Raw genomic sequence first — 21441 nt, forward strand, 5'->3', positions numbered from 1 at the left:
CCAGAAAGTGCAGGACGTAGGGGAGGGGAGCGGGTTTGAGCACCATGAGAACCCGGCTGAAGCCGCGCGTGAGTGGAGACGTTCAGGCCAAACTGGGGCTTAGGGAGAGCCCGGCGGCGGGCGGGCGGCCCCTGGAAGGATGGGCAGGATGGCTTGCGGGGTGCGGGAGGTCGGGTTTTCCCAAAAATGAATAAATAGGTGAGTGGGACTGTTATAAATTAAAAACAAAAACAAACAAAAAAAACCAGAAAATACAAATCATAACCAAGTGAATAAACAGAGACATGTACAGGGATCACAGCTAGCATTGGAAATAAAAGGAGGTTCTGGGGGAGGGGTAAAGCCCATAGAAACAATCTCATTAAAAAACCTCGGCTGCCGTAACACCTATGTACATACACGAGCCGCGCGCATCTGCGCCGGGCAGGCGGCTGGCAGGCGTGAGGGAACCCGTATGTGACCCCCGCCGCCGCCGGAGCCTGGTCCTTGTGTCTGTTGCTAGAAAGGCCAAAGTCGGTGAGGGGAGGTCCTGGTGGGCGAGGGGCAGCCAGCCCCCTCCCCCCGTCTCCCTTTTTTTTTTTTCCTTTTTTCCTCATATTTGTTTAAAAAATTTTTTCTTAATAAATTAAGTGAAGGGGAGCTGCCAATGGGGTGGAAGGGCTGGGCCCGACCCCCTTCCCGGCCAGAGGCGGGACCTAGGTCCAGCCCAGGCGTGTGCTGGTGGCCCCGCGGCGCCCTGCGGAGGGCAGGCGGGCGGGGCATCCGGCCTCATCGAGACGTGCTGGCTGGGGCCTGCGGGGAGAAAGCGGGAGGGGGTGGAGGCTCAGGGGCAGGGGCGGGTTAGCCCACCCTACAGCCCGCCCCCCATAGCAGCTTCCAGCCCGACCGCCAGCCCAGTGCCTCAGCACCTGGGCCTTACCAGCGTAAAGGCGTCGTAGGTCTGCGCCAGCTCCTCCGTGCGGTACTGCTCCAGCACCACCACGCCCTGGAGGCCTGCGCTACGGCGCCGGGCACAGGCCTCACAGTGCACAAGGTAAGTGTTGCGGCTGCCGTTCTCACTCGTCACGAACAGGATGTTGAACACCTCCACCTGGGAGAGGGAGGAGTGGTAATGGTAGTCACCAGGAGGATTGCCCCTGGGGGCTTCCTCCTCCAGGCAAGAAGAGAGAAGTGAATATGAGGGAAATGGCCCACTCACGTCGCACTCGTTGCAGTAGTAGGCAGGCTCATCCTTGACCCGGCCCTGGTAGGCAATTTTCTTTCCTGCCCGCACCAGGCTCTCCCGTTGCACCTGGCAGTGCTTCATGGACTGTAGGAGGCAGAACCTGGCGGGGGTGGGGTGGACGGAGGGGTGGGTGTGAGGCACGCCTGCCAGCAGGACAGCAACCCTTATCTTCTGAGCACCTCCCGTGACCAGGTCACATGCCCTGACCTGGGCTTCTAAAACAGTCGAAATTTCACATGTGCCTTTTTCTATTTGGGTCACTGAAAATAAAACAACTCAGTAGTAGCCCTCTCACCCACCCCAGCACTGTAACACTACAGAGCGCATCCCATAAAGGGTGGAGAGAAAGATGGAGAATGGGGTTCCCCCTGACATGCAGGACAAGGCTGGGACCAGGTCTGGTGGAGATGGGCTCCCTCCCAAATAGGACCCTCACTTGATCATCTTGAACAAGTCGGGGTCGCTGATTTTCACAGTACGAGCCACGTTCCAGGACACGTGAATCATGGGCACAATGGATTTGACGTTCTTCACCTCGTTCCACTCATATCGTTCCAGGGCCAGCTGGTACTGATAGGCTGCAGGCCAGAAGGGGTCACTACAAGATTCTTAAACTCCTAGCCCCTTCCCTCAAAGCTGGCTGCCCTCCAAGCTCCCCACAAAGAGGCTCCACCACTCAACATTGAGTGGCTCTGTACCCCACTCTCACCGGTGAGGGGCCCAACGTTCCAAGCAATGTTGTTGCACCAGCCGGTGGCCTGCACCCAGTGCACGGTCCCCGCGTTAATCCACACGAGGTCTCCAGGGCGCTGCACGAAGCGGTACACAGGGATATTGGAAGCATAGAGGTCATCCAGGATTGGCCACCAGGAACCTGTCAGGTAGTCGACACCATGCCTGCGGGGTGGCCAAAGGATCAGATGGAGACCCAAAGACGGGACATAGGGGGTGGGCCTAGTGTGAGATGAGAGAGCCGGGGGCGGGAGGGGGGGCGGGGGGCACGCACCGGTCACAGAAAGCACTGATGGTTTCCCAGTAGTGCTCATGCACCGCGAACCACTCGCAGTCGCCTGGGCCAATGTTGATGTTGACAGAGCAGAAGTTGTTGTTCTCTTGGTGGCCTGCAGGGGGCAAGAGATAATGCCTGGCTAGTCTGGACAGGCCTGTGCTCCATTACAAACCCACCCTTCGGCCTTCATTGGCTGACGAAGCAGCGTGGACACCAGCCCCGCCCCCAGTGTGCCTCCGCACCTGGTGTTCTGCTGCCAGGGACCTTCATGTACAGCTGCACCGTGTTCATGCCCAGGATTGTGTGGCCCACGTGGCTTAGCATGTTACCAGTAGATGTTACCCGCATGAAAGCGGGCAGCTTCAGCAGCTCCTGCAGTTGTGGCTTCCACCTGCAGTAGTCAATAAAAGTGAGAGGTTAAACCTGGATCTGCAGACCCATCAGCACTCCTGCCCCAGTTTTGCTGGGCTCTGCCCCACTGACCGCTTGGCATCAGACAGGTCGATGTTGGTGCCAAACTTGATAATGTGATGGTTCTTCGGTTCTGGTGCGCTGCTGCAGGGGCGAAGAGCACATATTGGTGGAGAAGCACGGGGAAGGGACAAAGTCATGAAAAGAAGGGCATACTGTACAATACCTAGGAGGGGTTCCTGTGGTGCTGTCTGGCTCCTCGGACTCCTCATCCTCACTCTCCTTCTCCTCCTGCATGGCCATAGGCTGGGTCAGCCACCTTCCAGGAGCTCTCCCACAAAAGCCCCTCTCCAAGTCCCCTGATCCCACACCCCTGCCTCCCTATGCTCGCCTCTCACCTGCAGGGACTCCTGGAAGGATGACGCCTGGTACTGCGCATACTTGGCAATGGTGGTGTGGGAACGAGAACTCTCACAGGGCCAGATCTGTCGAGTGCCTGTCAGATCCCAGTTCTCATCTGAGGGCTGCTGCACCTGGGTGCGCACCTCCACAGTGTGCTCGCCACTCGCTTCCACCAGAGTCTTGGTGGAGAAAAGGCCCAAGTCTGCAAGGGAGGGCCGAGCAGGGCATTGGGGCAGAGGCAGAGGGCAGGAAACAAGGACTCAACTCACTCTGTCCCTTCTTACTTCCCAAGCTCTAACCAACTGGACACAGGCTTCCCCGAGGTCAGCCCCAGGGGACCCCAGTGCCACAGGAAGGTTGGCCATCTATCACCAGCCCTTTCTTCCACTTCTGGTCTGAGCTTCAGCCCCACCACCAGAGTCCTCCTTGGGTGTACATGAGGCCACATGTGCACACAGAAGGTGCTTAATGAATAGCAGAATCTTTATCATTGAGGCAATGAAAAATTAAGTGAAAGCTTAGAATGTGCTTTAAGTAACTCAGTGGAAGGAAAAACACAAGGGTATAGAGGAAACTATTGATTTTTATATGGTTCTTTCTACTTTTACGCATGTTTGAAATCTTGTACAATAAAGGTAAAAAAAGCCCCAGTTCATGAGTTTTCAAGAATACTCTACAACCTGTACTCTTCTCATCCTTCATCACCAAGAAAACCAAAAGTGACTCTAACCAGGCCCTGAGATACATCCCCTCCCCACATGCTCACTATTGGAGAGAGATGGGGGAAAAAGCCTGGGATCAGCTGACCTGTCATTCTGAGGACCCTTCCAATATGGCCTATCTGAGACTGAGAAGAGGTCTCTATAGCTACATCTTCTGGGTCTTAAAAATGTGGGGGCTCTCAAAGCATCCCAACACCCCAAAGCCTTACACCCCCACCTTCCTGCTCCACACACTCACTTAGCCGCAGGGAACCTGCCAGGCCCCGGATCACGGTGATGGGATTTCGAGGATCTGTACAGAACTGCAGCAGCACTGGTGAAAAGGCATCCCGTTTGCTTTCCAGCTGAAGGACGACCAGGAGACAGGGCTAGATCAGAGCCCTGACCTAGGCTAAGAGCACCCCAACAGCCCCCAGCAGTCTCAGAAACCTGTGGCAGGGGCACACATACATAGATGCTGGGTGTGGGTGGGTTGAGTTTCTCTCGAGGCAGCTTCTCCTCGGTGTTGATCTTCGGTTTCACAGACTGAGCAGGGGAAAGGTAGGACTCTCTAAACTTCCCTTTCACCTTGGCATTCCTGCAGGACAACAATGAAATGAGGACAGAAATAGGGTGATAGGGGAAGGAAGCCTCCCATCCAGCCAGGTCAGCAGCCTCATGGGTATCAACCCCTAACTCACTTGCTGGCACGCACAACATCAGCAGCACAATGGCTGATGGTGAGATCTGCCATGCGCAGCCTCCGCTCTTCCACTTCAGAGGCAATAAAGGTCTCCTTGTCACCACTCTCTACCTTGATCAGCCGGATCTTCAGCTCCTTGGGAGGCCCTTCACTAAGTGATCGCAACTTCAGCATGTCAGCCCGGCTGACACCTGGTGGCCCTGGAGCTTCCTCCTGAGACTTCTTCCCAGGGACAGGGGTTGATGCAGGTGGGGGCTGGGCAGAGGGTGCAGGCGCTGGAGGAGGGGCAGCAGCTGTGGGTGGTTTAACCTTAGAGGCCCCACCAATATCTGGCCGGGCCTTCTCACGACCCTGGATCTCCTCGCTCTGCAGGTCCAGGTTCCCAAGCACCCGGCGGCTCTTTTCTTTGGGGGCCTTGGCCTTGGCCTTTGCCCTGCCCTCACGGGGCCGCCGACCCATAATATCCCTACAGGCTCGCCTGTGCCTCTTATGTTCCTTCTGCTGCCGCTTGCTGCCACCTGGTCCTGCTACTGCCACCACCCCACCATTCTCTTCCTTGGCCTGGGCAGGAGGCAGCAGTTGCTCAGTCCCACTGTCCACTGGGTCTGTCGTGTCCATAGGATCTGCCGTGTCCACTGGGCCTTCTGGGTCTGTGGCACTCCAGCCCACCCGCTCCACAAGGGTCTCACAAGCTCGACTGATCTCTTCTAGCACCTCAGACTCAGAACGAGCAGGGGGCAGAGGGAGGGGTGGGGGCGGTGGGGCAGGGTTCATGGGGCCCAGGGCTGGTTCTTCACCTGCCCTGTGCTCCCGTACCCAAGGCCCACCTGAGGTAGAGAACTGAGATGACGAGGAAGCAGAGGGCTGTGGGGAGCCCTGGGTGCTAGGAGCTACTGAGGTTGGAGGTGGGGCGGTAGCACCTGATGGGGGACTGGGGGAATACTGAGTGGTGGGCAAGGGCCCAGGACGGGTAGAAACAGCTGATCCAGATCCCCGGTAACAGTACTTTTGTCCCTCTAGCACAGAGGCCAAGGATTTGAGCAAGCTGGCTGGGCTGGCTGCTGCAGGTAGTGGGGGTGGCGGTGGCTGTGGCTGCGGGGGTGGAGGGAACTTGGCTAATGGAGGTGGTGGTGGTAGGGCTGGTGGTGGCTTCTTCTCCTGTTCTTGGGCGGTGGTGGTGGTTGTGGCAGCGGTGGTGGCAGCAGGGGTAGTTGGGGCTGTGTCAGTGGGGAATGGAGGCTGCAGGGATGCAAAGGGCTCCTTCAGGGGGGGCGGGGGGGCTACGCCTGTCTCCTGTTGTTGCTGCTCCTCCTCCTTGCGAATGGATTCATCCAGCATCTTCATGATGTTGGCCAGCCCATCGGGTAGGATCTTGAATTCAGCGGGCTCTTCAAACTGGTCCTCCAATTGGGTAGAGGGAAAATCAAAGAGTCGCGTGCCTCGGGCAGGCAGTTCCCCAACTGTCGGCTGCACAGGTTGGGGGGATTTATTCAGGGGGCCTGGAGATGGCCCTGGCCCCACTTCGGGGGTCTTTGGGAAGGAGACCCTGGACCGAGGGCTCTCCGGGCGCCTGAAGCTTCCTGAGGTATTTTGGTGACAGGAGGAAGGAGGGGCTGGAGTCAGGGCAAGAGTCAGGGGTGCAAGTGGTGGGTCCTGGGGGCTCATTGTTGGGCTGGGGGGCCGGGAAAGAGGGTCCATAGTTCTGGCCAAATAGGGAGGTGGGGGGAAGGACACAGGCCCAGTAGGGCTGCTGCTGTGACTGCCATTGCTGCCGCTGCTGCTGGTGGTTGGGGGAGTAGGAGGGGTGTGCGAATCCTGAGTGCCCACAGAAAAACGGGGGGCCAGAGACCCCAAGAAGCCCTCACGATGTGGGAAGGGTGGTGGAGGAGGGCGAGGGCGTCCCTCAGCCCCAAAGAAGAGATCCTCTATGACCTCTCCATCTTCACGGGCTGACCGGCAGGCCGGGCCCTTCAGCCAGGCAGGAGGGTGTGGTGGGCGTAAGAGGCGGGGACAGGGGGGTGGAGGAGGAGGTGAGGGGGGTCCAGGTGGCAGAGACAGATGAGGAGTGGCAGCAGGAGCTGCCAGGAAAGGTTTCCGACTGCTATGTGTCGAGGGCCCCAGGCGGCCTTGGTGAGAGGTGACCTCCAGCGCGGGAGTTTGGTAATGGTCAGCGCCGGGCTGCAAATGAAGGATGGGGTTGGTCAGAGGTTTGCTAGAGTCAACTCAGACAAGCGCCCACTAATCACCCCACTCCATCTTCCACCTGTGGCGATCACTCACAATGCCTGGGCTCGGCTCCATGCCCCGGAGACCGGTGTTGTTGGTGCTGCTACTGCTGCTGCTGGTGGTGCCAGAGAGGCCGGAGGGCCGGGAAGGGGCATAAGGCACACAGGCGGTGGTTGCTGCTGGTGAAACGCTGGAGTCCATCCGCGACCTCTGAACTCTGCTCTCTCTAAGGTCACTTCCGGGGGGACGAGTGGCAGGAGGGAAGCCATGGCTCTCTGCTCCTGGGGGGCGGGGGCTTGGGCCTAGGAGTGCAGCCGGGACCAGCCGGTGGCCAGGGGGTTGCGCAGTGTAGGCTGGAGCTGGGTATGGATATGGGTGAGGCAGCGAATGCCGCTGCTCCTAGGGGAGACAAATAAGGACAGTGAGTGAGGAATGAAGGATACACAGGCTTGTGAGTGAGAGAGAAGGGTCAACAGAGAGGTGCCCACCTGGCGCTCTGGGGGTGCTGAACCCTTGCGCTCGGAGCCCCAGGCATCTCCGTGCAGGGTACTCCACAGCCCTGGCTTGGTCAGCTGAAATGGAGGGCTGGTGGCTAGGCCAGGCAGGGGTAGGGGTGGTGGTGGTGGTGGTGGTGGTGGTGGTGGTGGTGGTAATGGTGGTGGTGGCAGTGGCAGCCCTGGGGGAAGGCCAGTCTAGAAGAAAAAGGGGTGTGAGAATCCCATTCCTTGCCCCATTCCTCCTACTCACTGTCTACCTGCCCACCACATACAACCATACCTGCTCGGAGTTGCAGCCTCTCCTGCGCTTGCCTCCAGGGCTGAGGCCCTCCTCCCCTGAGGGGCCTGAGAGTACAACAGGAGGCACAGGCTGCACCACTGGGGATTCAGCGGCTCGCTTCACTGGGGGACCTCCCCGCTTGGCCCCATAGTTCCGCTTGTGCTGAGGACAAAAAGAGAGGAGAGAGAATGGCTCAAATGCATACCTGGCCCAGCCCTCTTCCCTAGCCCACCCAGCCCTGGCCTCACCTCAAGGTGCAGCAAGTTCCATACTTGCTCCAGTGGGGGCAGGACCTTGGCTCGGTGCTGGCAGGAGCCAGCATGAAAGTTCCAGAGCTGGGCCTGGTGAGGTAGGGAAAGGGTGCAGATGACAGGATAGAAGCAGGCATGAGATGAGGGCACTGAGCCAGAAGGCACAATCTTTGTTTCTTAGTGTCCTGCCTCATCTCACCTGCTGTAGTCGGCTGATGTGGGGCCCCAGCTCAGCCAAGCTTCCTCCATATCGAAGGGCGCTGTGGTAGCAGCGTATGGCCTCCTCAGTGTCATGCTCTGACTCGTACAGCTGCCCAAGCTGCTCCCACAGCCCTGGCTGGGCTGGCTCCCGGAGCAATGCCTGCACACAGCCATGCAGGGATTCCAGCTTTCCATGGAGGGGTCTTGGGGTGGGTGTCCTACAGAGCCAAAGGGGTTGAGAGGAGGGGCTATCAGGGTTGGGGAACTCTTTCAAGGACCCAGTTTTACCTCCCATCCCCAGCACCTTTGAATCCTCACTCACCCTGGAACATAATATGGTTTGTTGTGGTGCCCAGAGCTACTGCCATGTGAAGAAGATAGGGGAGCAGAAAGTGGGGGCTGCCCAATGCTGGCAGAGCACCTGGAAAGAGAATGGGTGTGTTAACGTACATCAAGGTGGAGCACTCTTGTCCCTATGGAAGGAAGGATGGCATTGGGGGAGTAACAAAAACTAGGTGAGGGCTACACTGAGGCCCACTGAATGGTAGAAACCCAGAGAATGACAGAGACTGAGGGGCACAGGAGATGGGAAGACAAATTCCTAGAGATAGAAAGATGGCCCAAATTCTCACCTGCCTCCAGGCAGCCATGCGCTACGAGGAGGGGGATGGGGTGGGCAGGAGCTCCAGGCCCCAGCACAGCTCAAGCCCCCAAGGGCAAAGGCTTCCCGTGCAGCGCGGGCCCCTGGAGGGTCCACTGCCCGATGCATCCAGCCTGAGTCAGGGAAGAGATTATTGTCTTACTGCGGGTACAGCCTGAGCTGCCTGTACACACCCAGCCAACCCAGCCCTAGTCTTTCCCTTACCAGGTCAGCAGTGGCCCCAGGAGCCCTGGAGATCGGGCACAGCCCCCTGCCCCAGCTCTCTGGGGTGATGGTCCCAACTCCAGCCGCTCTGACAGGAGAGCCCACTGCCCCCAGATAGTCGTCCAGGGCCTTTCACAGCTAATTCTACAGAGAGGAGGAAGCAAAGGAATGAAGTAAGCGGGCCAGAACACAGTCAGGGTTCAGGGGCTGGGTTGGGCTGGGTTGGCCTGGCTGCAGCATCCCACAGGTCTGTCATCGGCTCAAGGAGTCAGGCCTTGGCTTTCCCTGACGGTAGGCCCACCGGGCCTAAGGAGTCCCTGGAGGCCCAAGAGAGTGGTTAGGAACCCGGTGTAGTAGCAGGAGTGGAACAATCAGTCAGTTGGGAGCCCATAGGTGAAGCCGCAGGGGCTTACCCGGCCTCCGGCCTCCGTGGGAGCGTCCTCTCACAGTGTCAGTAAGCTCCAGGAATCCAGCCAATCACAGGACTTCCTCTCTGCCCGGAAAGCCAATCATCACCCGCGTCTCCGCCTCAGTAACAGCCTGCCTAGAACCAATAGGAACAAAGTTAGCTCCACCGCAGCGGGCTGGGGGAGGAGGGGAGGAGGGGCTGCGGAGCCGGACGGACAGGCTCGGCCCGGGTGACCCCAACGTGACCCGGCAGCTTCTACCTAGGGTCTCCATCTCAGACCCGACACCTGGGGCCAGTGGTCCCTGTAACCGCGTGGGTAAATGCAGCAAGTCACACGCCTGGGCTAGCTTCGGGAATAGCTCTCCCCGCAAGTCCCACGCACCCACATAGCCGCCGCCAGTGCTCCCCACTAGCCCACCACGGAGGCCTATCCCCAGTCCCACCGCCGTAAGACCGGTGGACCGTAGACAGATGCACAATGTTGATAAAGGCGTCGTACGTCTTCCTCACTTCACCTCGCCCAGTGCCTGACCTCCCCACTTCGTGCGCCCCTTGGGACTGCTTGGCCAGTCATGGTGTCTTCTACAGCACCCAAACCTACGCTGCGATCTGAGTGCTCCATTCCCCACACTTGACCCCATCCCAAAACAGTCAAGCTCCCAACCTCACAACCAGTACCTTTAGATCCTCCACTTCTTCTGGCTAAGTCTTCAATACCAACTGACCCCCCAAATACAAACCCCAACTTCTGAGAAGTCGCACACCACGATCCCCAGTGGCCCCTCTCGCGTGGCTCCAGTATCCTCTATGCCCTTCCCCGCTGGGGCCACGCGGTTCCCCACGGCCCACGTGGCCCCCGCCCCCCAAGGGAGGGGGGATTTCGGGGGTTGCCCGTGACGTGGCTACTTGCGCAGCGGAAGCCGCGTGTGTAAGAGTAGGGGGGGGTCCTTAGGGAGGGAGGGCGGGGCCCGACAGGCGGTGACATCACCCTTGTCCCACTCTCACCACCCACTCCCTTAAAGAACCAGAACCAGTTTCACTTCCTCCTTCATGCCCCCCCCAGCCAACCCCCCCTCCATCCATTCCCTTCAGTGCTGTCTCGACCCACAAAGGGCACAGCGCTCCCCTTTCCTGGGCACCTTCCCTTTAGCCCCAGTTCTTTTTTCTCGCTTCTCAGACCCCAGGATTTCGGTGCCCGTGGCTTCTCCTCTCCTACCCGGCGTTCCCTCAAGTAGGGAGCGGGCTCCGTCCCCGAGATCGGTCCATTGAGTCTAGAGTACAAAGAACTGCGAGAGGCGAGTGTCGAGTACAAAGCAGCGGGGGCGGGGCCAGCACTCCAGCTGGAGCTCTGGCCGGGAAGGAAGCCGGGGGAGAACGAGCAACCAGGGGCTGGGGGTGGCTGGAAACTTTGCCTTCACTGAGAAAAGTCTGCGCTGTGGGGAAATTTCCACCCAGCCCACAAGGGCAAACGGGTTTCTGGTGAATACAGTCCTCCCTCCACAGGGCAAGGTCGTCTGTTTGCATGCAAGAGCTTGGACCCTACAGGTCCCGGCGCGCCACACCCCGCTGAACCCCGCCAGACACTTAGGCTCTGTGAACCCTCTCCGCTGTTCAGGTGGAATTTCTGCCAGAACTCACTCTCTTCACCATTACAGCCTTCTGGTCAGTAGCCAAGGTCTGGGACATGTACTGCGCTTCACGACGGTCAAGTATAGCCTGGCCGGCTGCTTCCCCTCACCCCCACGTCCTGAAAACTATGGTCCAAGCATGGGAAAACGGGGAACTGGGGGTCCAGATATCAGATGCATATATCCCCGCTTGGGAAGTGATGCCGAAGGCACTGCCAGTTACCAGGAAATGAAGCTTCCCCTTCTGCGATGATGACACTTCCCCTCTACCACTTCCCCTTTCCCACGGGGAACTGACTCAGCTTTCCCTAAACCAGAGAAGTCCCTCCCTCCAGCCCCTTCCCACCTTTATCCACCTCACCCCCGCCGGAACTCAAAATACAGCAGCCCTCACTAGAGGACAAAAACTTCCTGCATACTAAATTCACACTCACTTTTGCCAACCACCATGGATTCTTGTCCTGACCTGGGACACGGGCGCAGACCCAGGCGCCTGACTCCCCACCCACCTCCTTTACAAAGCCCTCCCTCGGGGTCTGATTCAGGCTTGAGGTGGGGGGCCGTGAGTCAACCAGAAAACCTTCCCCTATTCCCACTGACTCAGCCCCCGCCTCCCTGAAAACAGACACACAGTCATTGGCAGACACAACTCAGCCCACACACCGCTCACCACGGGTCCCGTGGAATTTCCCCTCTCGTCTTCCCTCACGACCGCCCCTCCCTGCGCCCCGCAGCCCCGACGCCACGCTCACACCTGTTCCCCAGGCGCCGGCAGCCAGCTCGCCATCCACTCTCACCTCCACTCTCGCTTTAGGGCAGGAGCAGCCCTCCCAGACTCCCAGTTGTAACTAACCAAGGGGAGGGGACAACCACCGACAGGCACAAAGACAGACACCCAGACTCCTCAACGACAGGCGAGAGGTAGAGGCACAAGGCCAAAGTCAGCCTGCAGGGCAGTACACTTTCGGGTCAGACATTCCAGCCTCTCCCTCCCGACCCACAGTCCTAGGAGTCAGCAGCTCATAAAGGGTTAAGGCCTCTCCAAACGAAGCCACGCCCTCTCCATCCGGGCACTCCCGGCTAAATCCAGCTCCGCCCCCTCCATCCGGGCTCCAGACTCCGGGACTTTAACTGACCCCCTCCCCCTTGAGCCCCGAGAGAGACCCACTCCATCAATCACACCCACTTAACTCTCTCTGGGCTTAAAGCCCAAGAAGCCCCGCCAAGAACCGCTCCAGCCGCGCGGGATGCGGAGTTGGGGGCCGGAGAGGCTCGCCAGACTCACGAGCTGACCTAAGACAAGACCCCGCAAATAGGGTTTTACCGAGCAGGCAGTCAGCAGACAGGCTGCACGTGCGCGGAGGTGGGGCCCGTCCGGGAACTCCGCAGCACCCGCTCCCTGCCAGCCTTCATTCTGCCGGGTGGAAGCGAGGGTGGAAGCGAGGGGTTACAACTCGCTTCTTACCTGGGGGAGGGGGAGGCGGAGGAGAGGGCCGCCGGCTGGGGCTCCGCTGTGACTCAGCCACCCGGGCAGGCCGCCCGCTCGGGATTCCCTTCCCCAGCCTTCCCCCTGCTGGCCCCTCCCTGCCCCCCACCAAGGAGTGACAGTGCCTGCCTGGCCCGCTGTGTGTCACTGCGAGCCTTGTGTCTGCCTCTGACTGGACCGCTGTGTTCAGCAGTCTGTCTGACGAGGTCGGCGGTGTATGGGTCCCGGTGTGTGCCTCCGTGTGCACCCGTGTGCACCTGCCTATCTGCTCATCTTCTTCAGTGCCTGCGTCTGACGCGTTCCGTCATTAAGCCTGTCTACATGACTCTGGGCGGCTGTCTCTGTCTGTGTGTCTGCCTAGCTCCTGTCTGGGTCTTTTGTCTGGGTCTGCCTCTGCATCACTTTCGTGATCACGTGTGTCTCTGCACATACCCTTCTGTTTGCCTTCAGATCCTGAACAGTCAGAAAAACACTGGAGCAGACTGACCCTACTGATTCCTCCCCTCACTCCCTTAAATCCTGACGTCTTGCTGGATCAGTGATCTTTCTGTTTGACAAGTATTTGGGTGTCTGTCTGCTTTCATTCAAGTTCTGTCTCAATATCCATGCCTCAATATCCTTGCTTAACCTCCAGTTCCCTGGGGCTCCCATTAGAATGACAATTGCCAGCACTTACTGAATACTTATATGCCAGGCACTGTGTTAATCACTTTCTATACATTTTTAAAACTCCTCCCCAAAATCTGACGTAGGACTTACTTTTATAACTCATTTTACAGATGAGGAAATTGAGGCTCAGGGAGGTCAGGTAACTTGGTCAAGGTCATTCTGCGCAAGAATGAAAGAGCTGAGCTTCCTTCCAGAGCCTCATTCATATCACCCTCCTATAATGCCTGTGACCTATTGTCCTATTCTCCCTCTGTTGGTTTTATCCTCACAGGCCACTTCCTGGGCCAGCCTGCCCCTCAGCTCTGCTCCAGGTAACCATCTCAAATACCTCACGTCCTCTAGAGAAGGTGTGGAGAGGAGACTGTGCAAAGGATCTGAGAAGGCATTGGTTTCTTAGCAATGACACTTATTCAGTTAACACATCCATTCGATACAATTCCACTGAGGCACAGCAACATGCAAACCATCTTGCCAAATAGAGACATATAGGGGGAAAAAAAGTCCCAATGAAAAACTCAGTGAATAATGGAGAAGAGCAAAGCACAGTTAGAGAACTTAATTTCTTGCCTTAGGTACCATTTTTTCTCCTACAGAGGAATAGGGGGTGGAGCAGGGCTTTAGGCTGAGAACTGGTAGGAGGAGAAAGGTAAGCAGCAAAGGAGTAAACCTTAGGGTGTGAGGGGCAAATGCTGTAGTGCAGTGGGAACAGAATGGAACAGAAGGGGATTGGAAGGAAAGGTGAGATGCCAAGACTGCCATGGAAACAGCAAGTTGTTGTAGCAATGGTCTCCAGTATCCAAATCCACAACTCTAGTAAGACAAAGCCCTGCCCTCCCCCTTCCCAGAAAAGTCCTTCCAGGCTATCTCACCTTTACCTTCCAACTTGCAAACCCCAGCTCAATGCAATTTTCAATAAGCAACTGAGTTGTAGCACTGGGGAGAGATTTTCTGATGGTAGTGGAGAGGCTGTTGAAGTACAGGGCTGAACCATTCGTAGGCAACAAAGGGAACTCCATAAACTAGGAAGGCTGAATCACTCAAGAATGATGGCGGGGGTATGCTCAAAACTGGACTAGATTACTCTGAGGAATGGGCATAATCTAGATCATATCATTCTTCTTCAAGCATGTGGTGCAGAATTGGACTATTGGAGTAGGGCAGGTTTAGTGCTCAGGGATAGTGCTTACCAGATGGAGTTCAGTGTGTCCTGTCTCATTGGAATCAGTGCCCCAATGGTGGGGTGCAGCAGACCACAGTGGGTGAGGTGGATGGTACTATGGGGCTGGCATGGTGCCTGGGGGAACCTAAAAGAAAAAAGCCAGTTAGAGATGGGTTCTCTAAGTCTGGAGAATTTCCGTGTGCTATCTTTCCCTTTATTGAGGAGAAACCTGGCTCTGGTGGTCAGATGGGATGGGAGAATCTGTTTCCGTGGCAACCAGAAAAAGCCATACCTAAAGTGGTCCTCCAGCCTTCCCATTTAGGAAGTAGCCTGGACCTGGGTGGGGTAAGGGGAGCATGCTATAGTGTAAGTCCACAGTGGTCACCCAACCCATGATCCCTCTTCTGACTGGACCCTCTTGCTGAGAGAGTTCCTGGTCCCAGAGTAGGCCTGGGCTACCTCAGACTTGTGAACACTAAATCGGCTTCAACCCTGCCCCCAGGCAAGAAGATCCTCTTCCTTCAGCTCTGCCTCCTCCCTAACCTTATCAAGACACCAGTCAACCCCACCCTTTGGACTCTGCCCCCTCCCCTTCCCCCAGGCGGGCGCAGGCAGGTCTCCAGAGCAGCACAGGTGGCCAGACTAGATGAACAGGCCCAGCAGGAGAAACTTTCCTCCTCAGCAAGGACTGGGACTCTGGTCTTGGGTCTGGACGTGGCCTCTGCTGCAAGCCTCCCTTCCATATCCTGTTTCCCCATCACCTCCTTCCTCTGCATGGCCCAAGAAGGTGATAGAGGCCCACTCCCTCCTCTCCTAACTCTCAAAGAGAAGCTAGGCCTTTTAGTCTAAGTCCAAGGCCAAGAATCAGGTGTTCATCCAGGGGTCAGACGTAAGTCTGTCTTCACCTTAAACTCACTCCTGAGGGGTTTGTTTTCTCCTCCTTCAGTCACAGTTCTTTGCCCTTAAGGACAAAGATTCTTGGGCTCCCTCAGACACTTGCATTCTCAGTCCAGTTTCTCCATCCCCTGGCCTTCCAGCCCCCATCCTTCCCCTGCCCCAGAGACTCGGGCCTCCAGCCCCCAGCCTCCATGATGCAATGTGCAGCAAGCTGCCTGGGCTGCTGATGACACTACCCCCAGGGAGGTGCTATTTCTGACCCATGCAAGGCCCCTCACTGGGCTAGCTTAGTGGTCAGCTGAAGGCTAGGAAGGCCAGGCTGGCAAGGTGCTTCTGCTTAGAAAAGGGAACCTGCCAGGAGAGAGACACTCAAGAATGTGAGACCAGAAAGAGGGAGAGGGAGGGATGGAGGAAAGGAGAAAGAGGGGGGAAATCTGTGCCATTTGTGTATGTAGTTATGTTGGGGAGAAAGGGGATGCTGAGGAGGCTTTAGCCTGGAGAGAGAGGAGTGCCAGTCCTTAGGACAAGCCAAGTGGAGGAGTGAGGGGCAGCCAAGGGGGTCAGTGAAAGGTGTACGGGGTATCTGGACACCAGAGTGGGGGAGGGGCCAACAGCCATTTAAAGGGCCAGCCCCAGAGCTTTAATCCCTCACCAGTCCTGGCCCAAAGCCGGAGGCTGTAATTCATCTGTCCAACAGCTGGGGTGGGTGTGTTGGGGGGGGGGCATGTGGACTGGGAAAGGGAGCTGGGGGAGGGGCTGGGGCTTTCTTGTGCACAGAGCCAAACAACAAAAGGGGAAGCTGAAGGACCAGCTCCAATGTGCCTGGGCCAGGCTGCTGACCTGGAGACCTTCGGGTGGCCCCAACCTGGTCACCAACAGGCTATGTAGTTTGGACTGAGTGGTTCTTGGCCAAGAAGTCCATAAGCCCAAAGGTGGGCCTTGGTGAAAGCCCAGGCTGAATGCTCCCCAGAGCAAGCTGTCACCCCTCCTTACACTTTCCCAGCAGCAGCAGCAGTCCCAGACCTGGCAGGCCCCACAACAGACTCAGCCTGAAACGCCCTGCTCTTCAGCCAAGCCTCTCTAGACACAGCCTGCCGGCTCCCCTTCCTGCTGGCGCAGTGTGGCAGTGGCCACACCAAGACTGTCCCTTTAAATCATTACCACCCCTGATTGTGTGGACTAACCCAGGGCCCTGCCCCCAGGGCAGGCGGCTGGACACCCCCCTCACAAGTCCCCAGAAATGTGAGGGCCATTTAAAGGGACAACAGAGGCAACCAGGTTGCTAACCACCCCCACCCCACACAAACACAGCCCCTTTCCCAAGCGACACAGAGCCCCTTGCCCCTCCAGAGGGCCCCCCAAATTCCGGTTCTCTCCCCACCCCTAGAGACTGCCAGAAGGAGAAAGGGGGCCAGAGTTGGGGGGCAAGAACTGGGAGAGCAAGGAAAGGACAGGGACTCCCTCCTTCTAAAGAGCCCCAGGGGACAGGTCGGCCAGGAAAGCAAAGCCCAGAGAAGCAGCGAGACAGAGCCCCAAATGGTGCCATGGGCAGTCCTGGAGCACACAGGCTATCTGTCGGACTAAAGGAAGGGACTCGGGCTGCGTGAGACGGCAGCTCGGCCAGCTCGGGCGACAAGCCCAAGTGGGGTAGATGGAAGAAGGAGGGCCAGGGAAAAGAGACAAGGCCAGGAGAAAATGAGGAAGGGAACCGGGGAAAGGGGTCGTCCGGGAGAGAGTGGAGGAAAATCGGAGAGGAGAGGGCGAGCCAGGCCGGGGTTACCTGCTGGGTGTCTGTCCCCCGGCGGTGCCCCCAGAGTCCGGGTAGGGAGGGGGGAGCAGCAGGGGGGGAGTGGGGGCTGGAGGGGGGCGGGGGAGACGGTCCCTCCTCTGCCTCCTGGGCCTGCCCCAGCGCTTGCAGCCTCTGCCTCCCTCCCTCCTCCTCCCCGTCCCCGAGTCCCGGAGTCAAACAAAGAACTGTAGCAGGCTCTCCCCAACCCCCTCCCTCCTCCTCCTCCTCCTCCTCCACCTCCTCCCTTCCCTCCCTCCCCACCAGCAGGCTCCCTCCTCCCTTCCGGTCTCTTCCTTTAACTACCCCCCCCTCAGCCCCCAGCACTAGTCTCTCTCCACCCACCCACCCCAACCTTTTACACCCCCCCAGCCTAGCCCCGTCCCCGAAAAGGAAACTGTGGAGTACCTTTGCAAATTGAAAGGCTCCAGAAAACAACATGGGGAGAGGACTGGGGTCTTGCTTAAAAGTCAAGAACCACAATACAATTATTTTATTTTCACAGCCAGAGGAATAGTCCTTGGCTGTTTCCTCTCCAAGAGGAGGAAAAATAATCCTACAGAAAGCTATACAAATCTGACTAAAGCCTTCATCAAATAAAGTGCACAAAGCAGTGGAAGCTAATCCCCATGCCCCTTCCCCTCCCCACCCCCCATTAACAAACTCTCCACTTCTCCCTAAAGAACTCCTAAGGTACTGGCCAGTTTAATGCAGGTCTACCAACTTTAATAATAAAAATAATAACACCATTTAGCAATAAACATTCATTCAGAATGTTTAAGGCACTTAGCACAGTGCCTTCTGTGCTAGGCACTGTGCTAAGTGCTGTGCATAAATTATCATTTTACCCTCCCAACTGCCGAGAAGGTAGGTACTCTATTAATACTTAAATTTTCCAGGTGAAGAATATGAGGTTCAGAGAGATTGTGAAATTTCAAAATTCCTATAGCCACTAAGTGGCAGGGCTGGGAATGGAATGAAGTCTGATCTGACAGCCCAAGCTCTCAGACACATAAAAAGAGAAACCATTTTTTTCCCAATACCATAACCAACCCAGGACTTAATGGACAAGGGCAGCCATAGCTATCAACTGAGTCCTTCTTCCCTAAGAGAGAGATCCACCTACCTATGCTGGATAAACACACTAATTTCTCAGTCTGATCACTATTTCTTGACCCTTCTCACTATTGNAGTCTGATCTGACAGCCCAAGCTCTCAGACACATAAAAAGAGAAACCATTTTTTTCCCAATACCATAACCAACCCCAGGACTTAATGGACAAGGGCAGCCATAGCTATCAACTGAGTCCTTCTTCCCTAAGAGAGAGATCCACCTACCTATGCTGGATAAACACACTAATTTCTCAGTCTGATCACTATTTCTTGACCCTTCTCACTATTGAGTGCAGAGGTGAGGGTGTCATTAAGGTCAAAGATGAGCTGGTGCCCAGCGAACCCCCCAGGCTACACACAGCCCCTCTTCTGGGGGTAGCTGTCTTGCCACTACTCTCACTTCGACAGGAACGAACACTGGGCCAGCGGACAGCAGGCAATGCAGGAGGTGGAAAAGTAAAAAGACATCTATCTGGAAGGCTCTCTCTAGGAAGAAGGGGGCTTGGAGAGAAAGCTCTTCTGTGCCAATCTAGGGAAAAGTGACCCAGAGTTCTCTTAGCCCAGCAAAAGGTTGTATGGTCTTTCCACCACACCACACCCGTGCCCCTCCCCTCCGCAAAACTCCAGGCCAGGGTTTCCCACCTGCTGGATGCTAAGGCCAAGGGAAGGGAGAGGGGGAAAAGATGGCAAGGGCCTGGATCTGAACTAGGGGCAGAGGTGGGGGACCGCAATGGAGAAGGGAAAAGGCCTCATTGCCTGGCAACCATCCCGGGGCACGTGCACTGGTGACATCATCCCAGGCCACCTCTAACATCGACCTTTGACACGTAGGGGCGGAGAGGGGCCACCGGCTATGCTTCCTGGGAAATAGCCTTAAGAATTCTGGGAACCCAAAAAGGAAGGGAAGGTGGAAGCAAGATTTGCTTCTTCATTTATCTCTCCCAGTACGGCTCCAATCCCTGGGACTCGGGCCTTTCGGCTCCACCTCTCCGCCTCCAGCCCTGACCTCCCAACCCACATTTCTCACACGCCTCCCGGAGATACTGTGCCTTCTCTCTCCCGGGCGAGATCTCGGGTGGGAGGTGGGCGGTGGGAGTATGGGGCGGGGGGCGCCGAGTCCCGCGGGACTCCGTCTCCTATCTGTGAGATCCCCCGTGCCTCTGCCGGCCGCCAGCCGTAAAGTGTCTGGGTCCCCAACTCTCCTGCCCCTCCCCGCGCTGTTACAGGGCGGAGTCTGTGGAGTTGAAACCAGGACACGGCAAGAGAAAGAGTTATATAACCGGGAGAAGCCGGGAAGAACGAGTGGAGACGGACAGAAACAGCTCTAAAGGAGCCGAGGGCGGTGCAAAGAGCCCCTGGGAGAATGAGGAAGAAGCATTGGGATTCGAAGAGTTTGGGTGCATATCAAAGAAGAAATCAAGCGAAGGGGCGTGATGGCCCGGGAAGTCACCTGGGTCGTCCAGGGCTTCCCCGCAGCATGCTCCCCTGCCACCAACAAACAGCTGGGCCCTAGCGAGTGAAACGTCGGCAAGGGGCGCTGGAACCCGTTCTGTTCCTCTTGGGGAGGCAACCTAAGCCAGAGCCCGGGAAGGCAGCAGCGGAGCTTATGGGGCTGGAAACCACAGCTCCGTCTAGCCCACCACCTGGGAGAGTGGTGCGCCAACTGGGAGGTTGGTGGGAAAAAGGTAGCCGGTCCAACCCACCCAAGGCTGGGAATTAATCGTTCGAGACCTCGAGAAAGAGGGAAGGCGGACCCAGACGTCTGGGTCAGCAGAGGGTGGGGGGTTGGGCCCAGCCCAGCAATACCTAGCAAACTCAACGCTTGGGGGGGAGCGGGGGGGCAGTGAGAGCCGACCCGCGACGCAAGCGCGGGGCGGGGGGCGGATTCCGGCGCGTGCGGCGGAGGGAGGGGCAGTGGGTGCGAGCGTGTGGGAGTGCACGTGCAGTTCCCCCGCTGCTACGCTTCCTTTTCTCAACCTCTGCCCCTCCCCTCTTCCTGTCGCTCTATATTGCCTCCACCACATTGGCTGCCAGGGCCTTGATGTCAGGGACGTACGCTAGGGCGGATTGGGCAGACGCATGAGTTCGGGAATTCGGCTCAGTAGTCTAGCTCCCCCGTTACTCTGGCAACAGGGCAAGCAACCCCGCGGGGGAAGGGAAGCAGAGCTCCGCGTCGCGCCAGGATCCCGCCTCTCCCTTAACTACCGCTGAATCCGTTTTCGTGCCAGCTTGCTGCCTGCCCTCCTTCCTCCCAGGCTCTCCCTGTCCAGAGAACCAGGCATCCTGCCCTAGACCTTTCCCAGTCTCCCACCTCACCTCACCTCCCTCCCTCGCCAACTCCCACCCCACAAGTCACAGCCACAAGCCACAGTAGACTGGAAGCGTATGTGCGTTGCTTAGTAACTAACCCGCCTGTCGACTCCCTATTTACCCCAGCTCCGGGAGGCAGAGACGGGAGTCCCCAGCCCCCTCCTCACCCCATACATTTCGCCCTCCCGCCCACAATTTCCTGTAAGGGGCCGAGGTGACAGGAAACCAAAAGAGCACCTCAGCCCACCTTTCCCTCTGGCTGGGTAGTGCGGCTCTGGCTGCTTTCACCGCCCTATCCTCCACCTCACTCGCCTCAGCTCAGCCTGTGCGTCTCGCCCTCGCCATCTCGTGGCTTTGTCGGGAACCCCAAGCACAAAGAAGGGCCCGAGCCGGGAGAGGGCAGAGTGGGGCAGGACCAGGGACAACGAGACGAGCGGGATGAAGTCGAGTGAATGGAGGTGAGGTGAGGTGCGGTGAATTGGATGGACCGGAGGCCACCACACACAGGCTATTGGGGCTCCTGGTGTAAGGGTCAGGGCTGGAGCTATAACCTTCATGAAAAGCACTGGGGAGAAACTGCAGTAGCCCCGAGATCGGGGACACATCCCTACTTGGCCACGTCAGACCACCAAGGGCCTACATACAGACCTGTTTGCAAACTCTCACCTTTAGTTCTGTCCTGCAGTTAGGGACCGCCACGCCCCGCCCCGCTCTATTGTCAGGAAGGGGAATCCTAGCCAAAGGGGGCAGGGAGTCCTTTCAGGCTTTTCTTAACATCCGGAACCCAAGCCTTCTGCCTCTCAGCCCTTGCCCCACTCCCGTCTTGCTCTCTTCTAGGGGACTCGAATGTCCTGCGCCCCAGTCTTCTTCCCAATGCCTTTGCCAAGACCCAAACGTCCACCCCTAGCTCTACTTCGTCTGCGACTCAGGCGTCCCGCCCCCTTAGAGGAGATGGTTGCCCTCTTTCCAGATGCCCCCGTGCCCCCCGTTACCTGATTATAGGGTGTCCCAGGTGTTCAGACTCCCCAAGGTCTCCCAGGGGGTCGAGCGGCCCCCCCTTCCCCAGGCCGGGGCTGGGGGGGCCGCTCCGCCCCGTGGCGCAGTTGGATTTTCCAACACAAACCCCGCCCCCAACCCCGCCCCCTTCTTGTGGTCCCGCCCTTCCTCGCGCCGAAGTCCACCCCCCTCCGGCTCCACCCCGCCTTTTGCAGGT

At 57.6% G+C, this 21441-nt stretch overlaps 1 protein-coding gene across 7 annotated transcripts; it reads right to left on the reverse strand.

The window, feature by feature from the left end:
* Positions 1-255: 255 nt before the first annotated feature.
* Positions 256-21344, reverse strand: KDM6B (lysine demethylase 6B). 7 transcript variants are annotated; one of them, XM_037028311.1, is made up of 25 exons: positions 21221-21344; positions 14151-14267; positions 12133-12222; positions 9185-9315; positions 8772-8915; positions 8539-8680; positions 8229-8327; positions 7905-8124; positions 7703-7795; positions 7455-7616; positions 7166-7369; positions 6732-7076; positions 4450-6629; positions 4220-4346; positions 4008-4113; positions 3044-3249; positions 2872-2936; positions 2718-2789; positions 2477-2625; positions 2232-2346; positions 1935-2122; positions 1662-1803; positions 1199-1325; positions 920-1090; positions 256-792 (listed from the first exon to the last, which is right to left on the reverse strand). In XM_037028311.1, the coding sequence occupies exons 6-25, from the start codon at positions 8673-8675 to the stop codon at positions 769-771; spliced, it is 4932 nt and encodes a 1643-aa protein (XP_036884206.1). In that variant the 5' UTR covers positions 8676-8680; positions 8772-8915; positions 9185-9315; positions 12133-12222; positions 14151-14267; positions 21221-21344; the 3' UTR covers positions 256-768. The 7 variants fall into 7 exon arrangements, with proteins under 7 accessions (XP_036884206.1, XP_036884203.1, XP_036884205.1 ...); XM_037028308.1 differs by lacking the exon at positions 12133-12222 and having other exon boundaries at positions 9185-9311; XM_037028310.1 differs by lacking the exon at positions 12133-12222.
* Between the last annotated feature and the right edge of the window lie 97 nt (positions 21345-21441).

Source organism: Sturnira hondurensis, unplaced genomic scaffold (assembly GCF_014824575.4).
Source record: "Sturnira hondurensis isolate 20B ecotype Veracruz unplaced genomic scaffold, ASM1482457v3 Scaffold0019835, whole genome shotgun sequence".
Lineage (NCBI taxonomy): Eukaryota > Metazoa > Chordata > Mammalia > Chiroptera > Phyllostomidae > Sturnira > Sturnira hondurensis.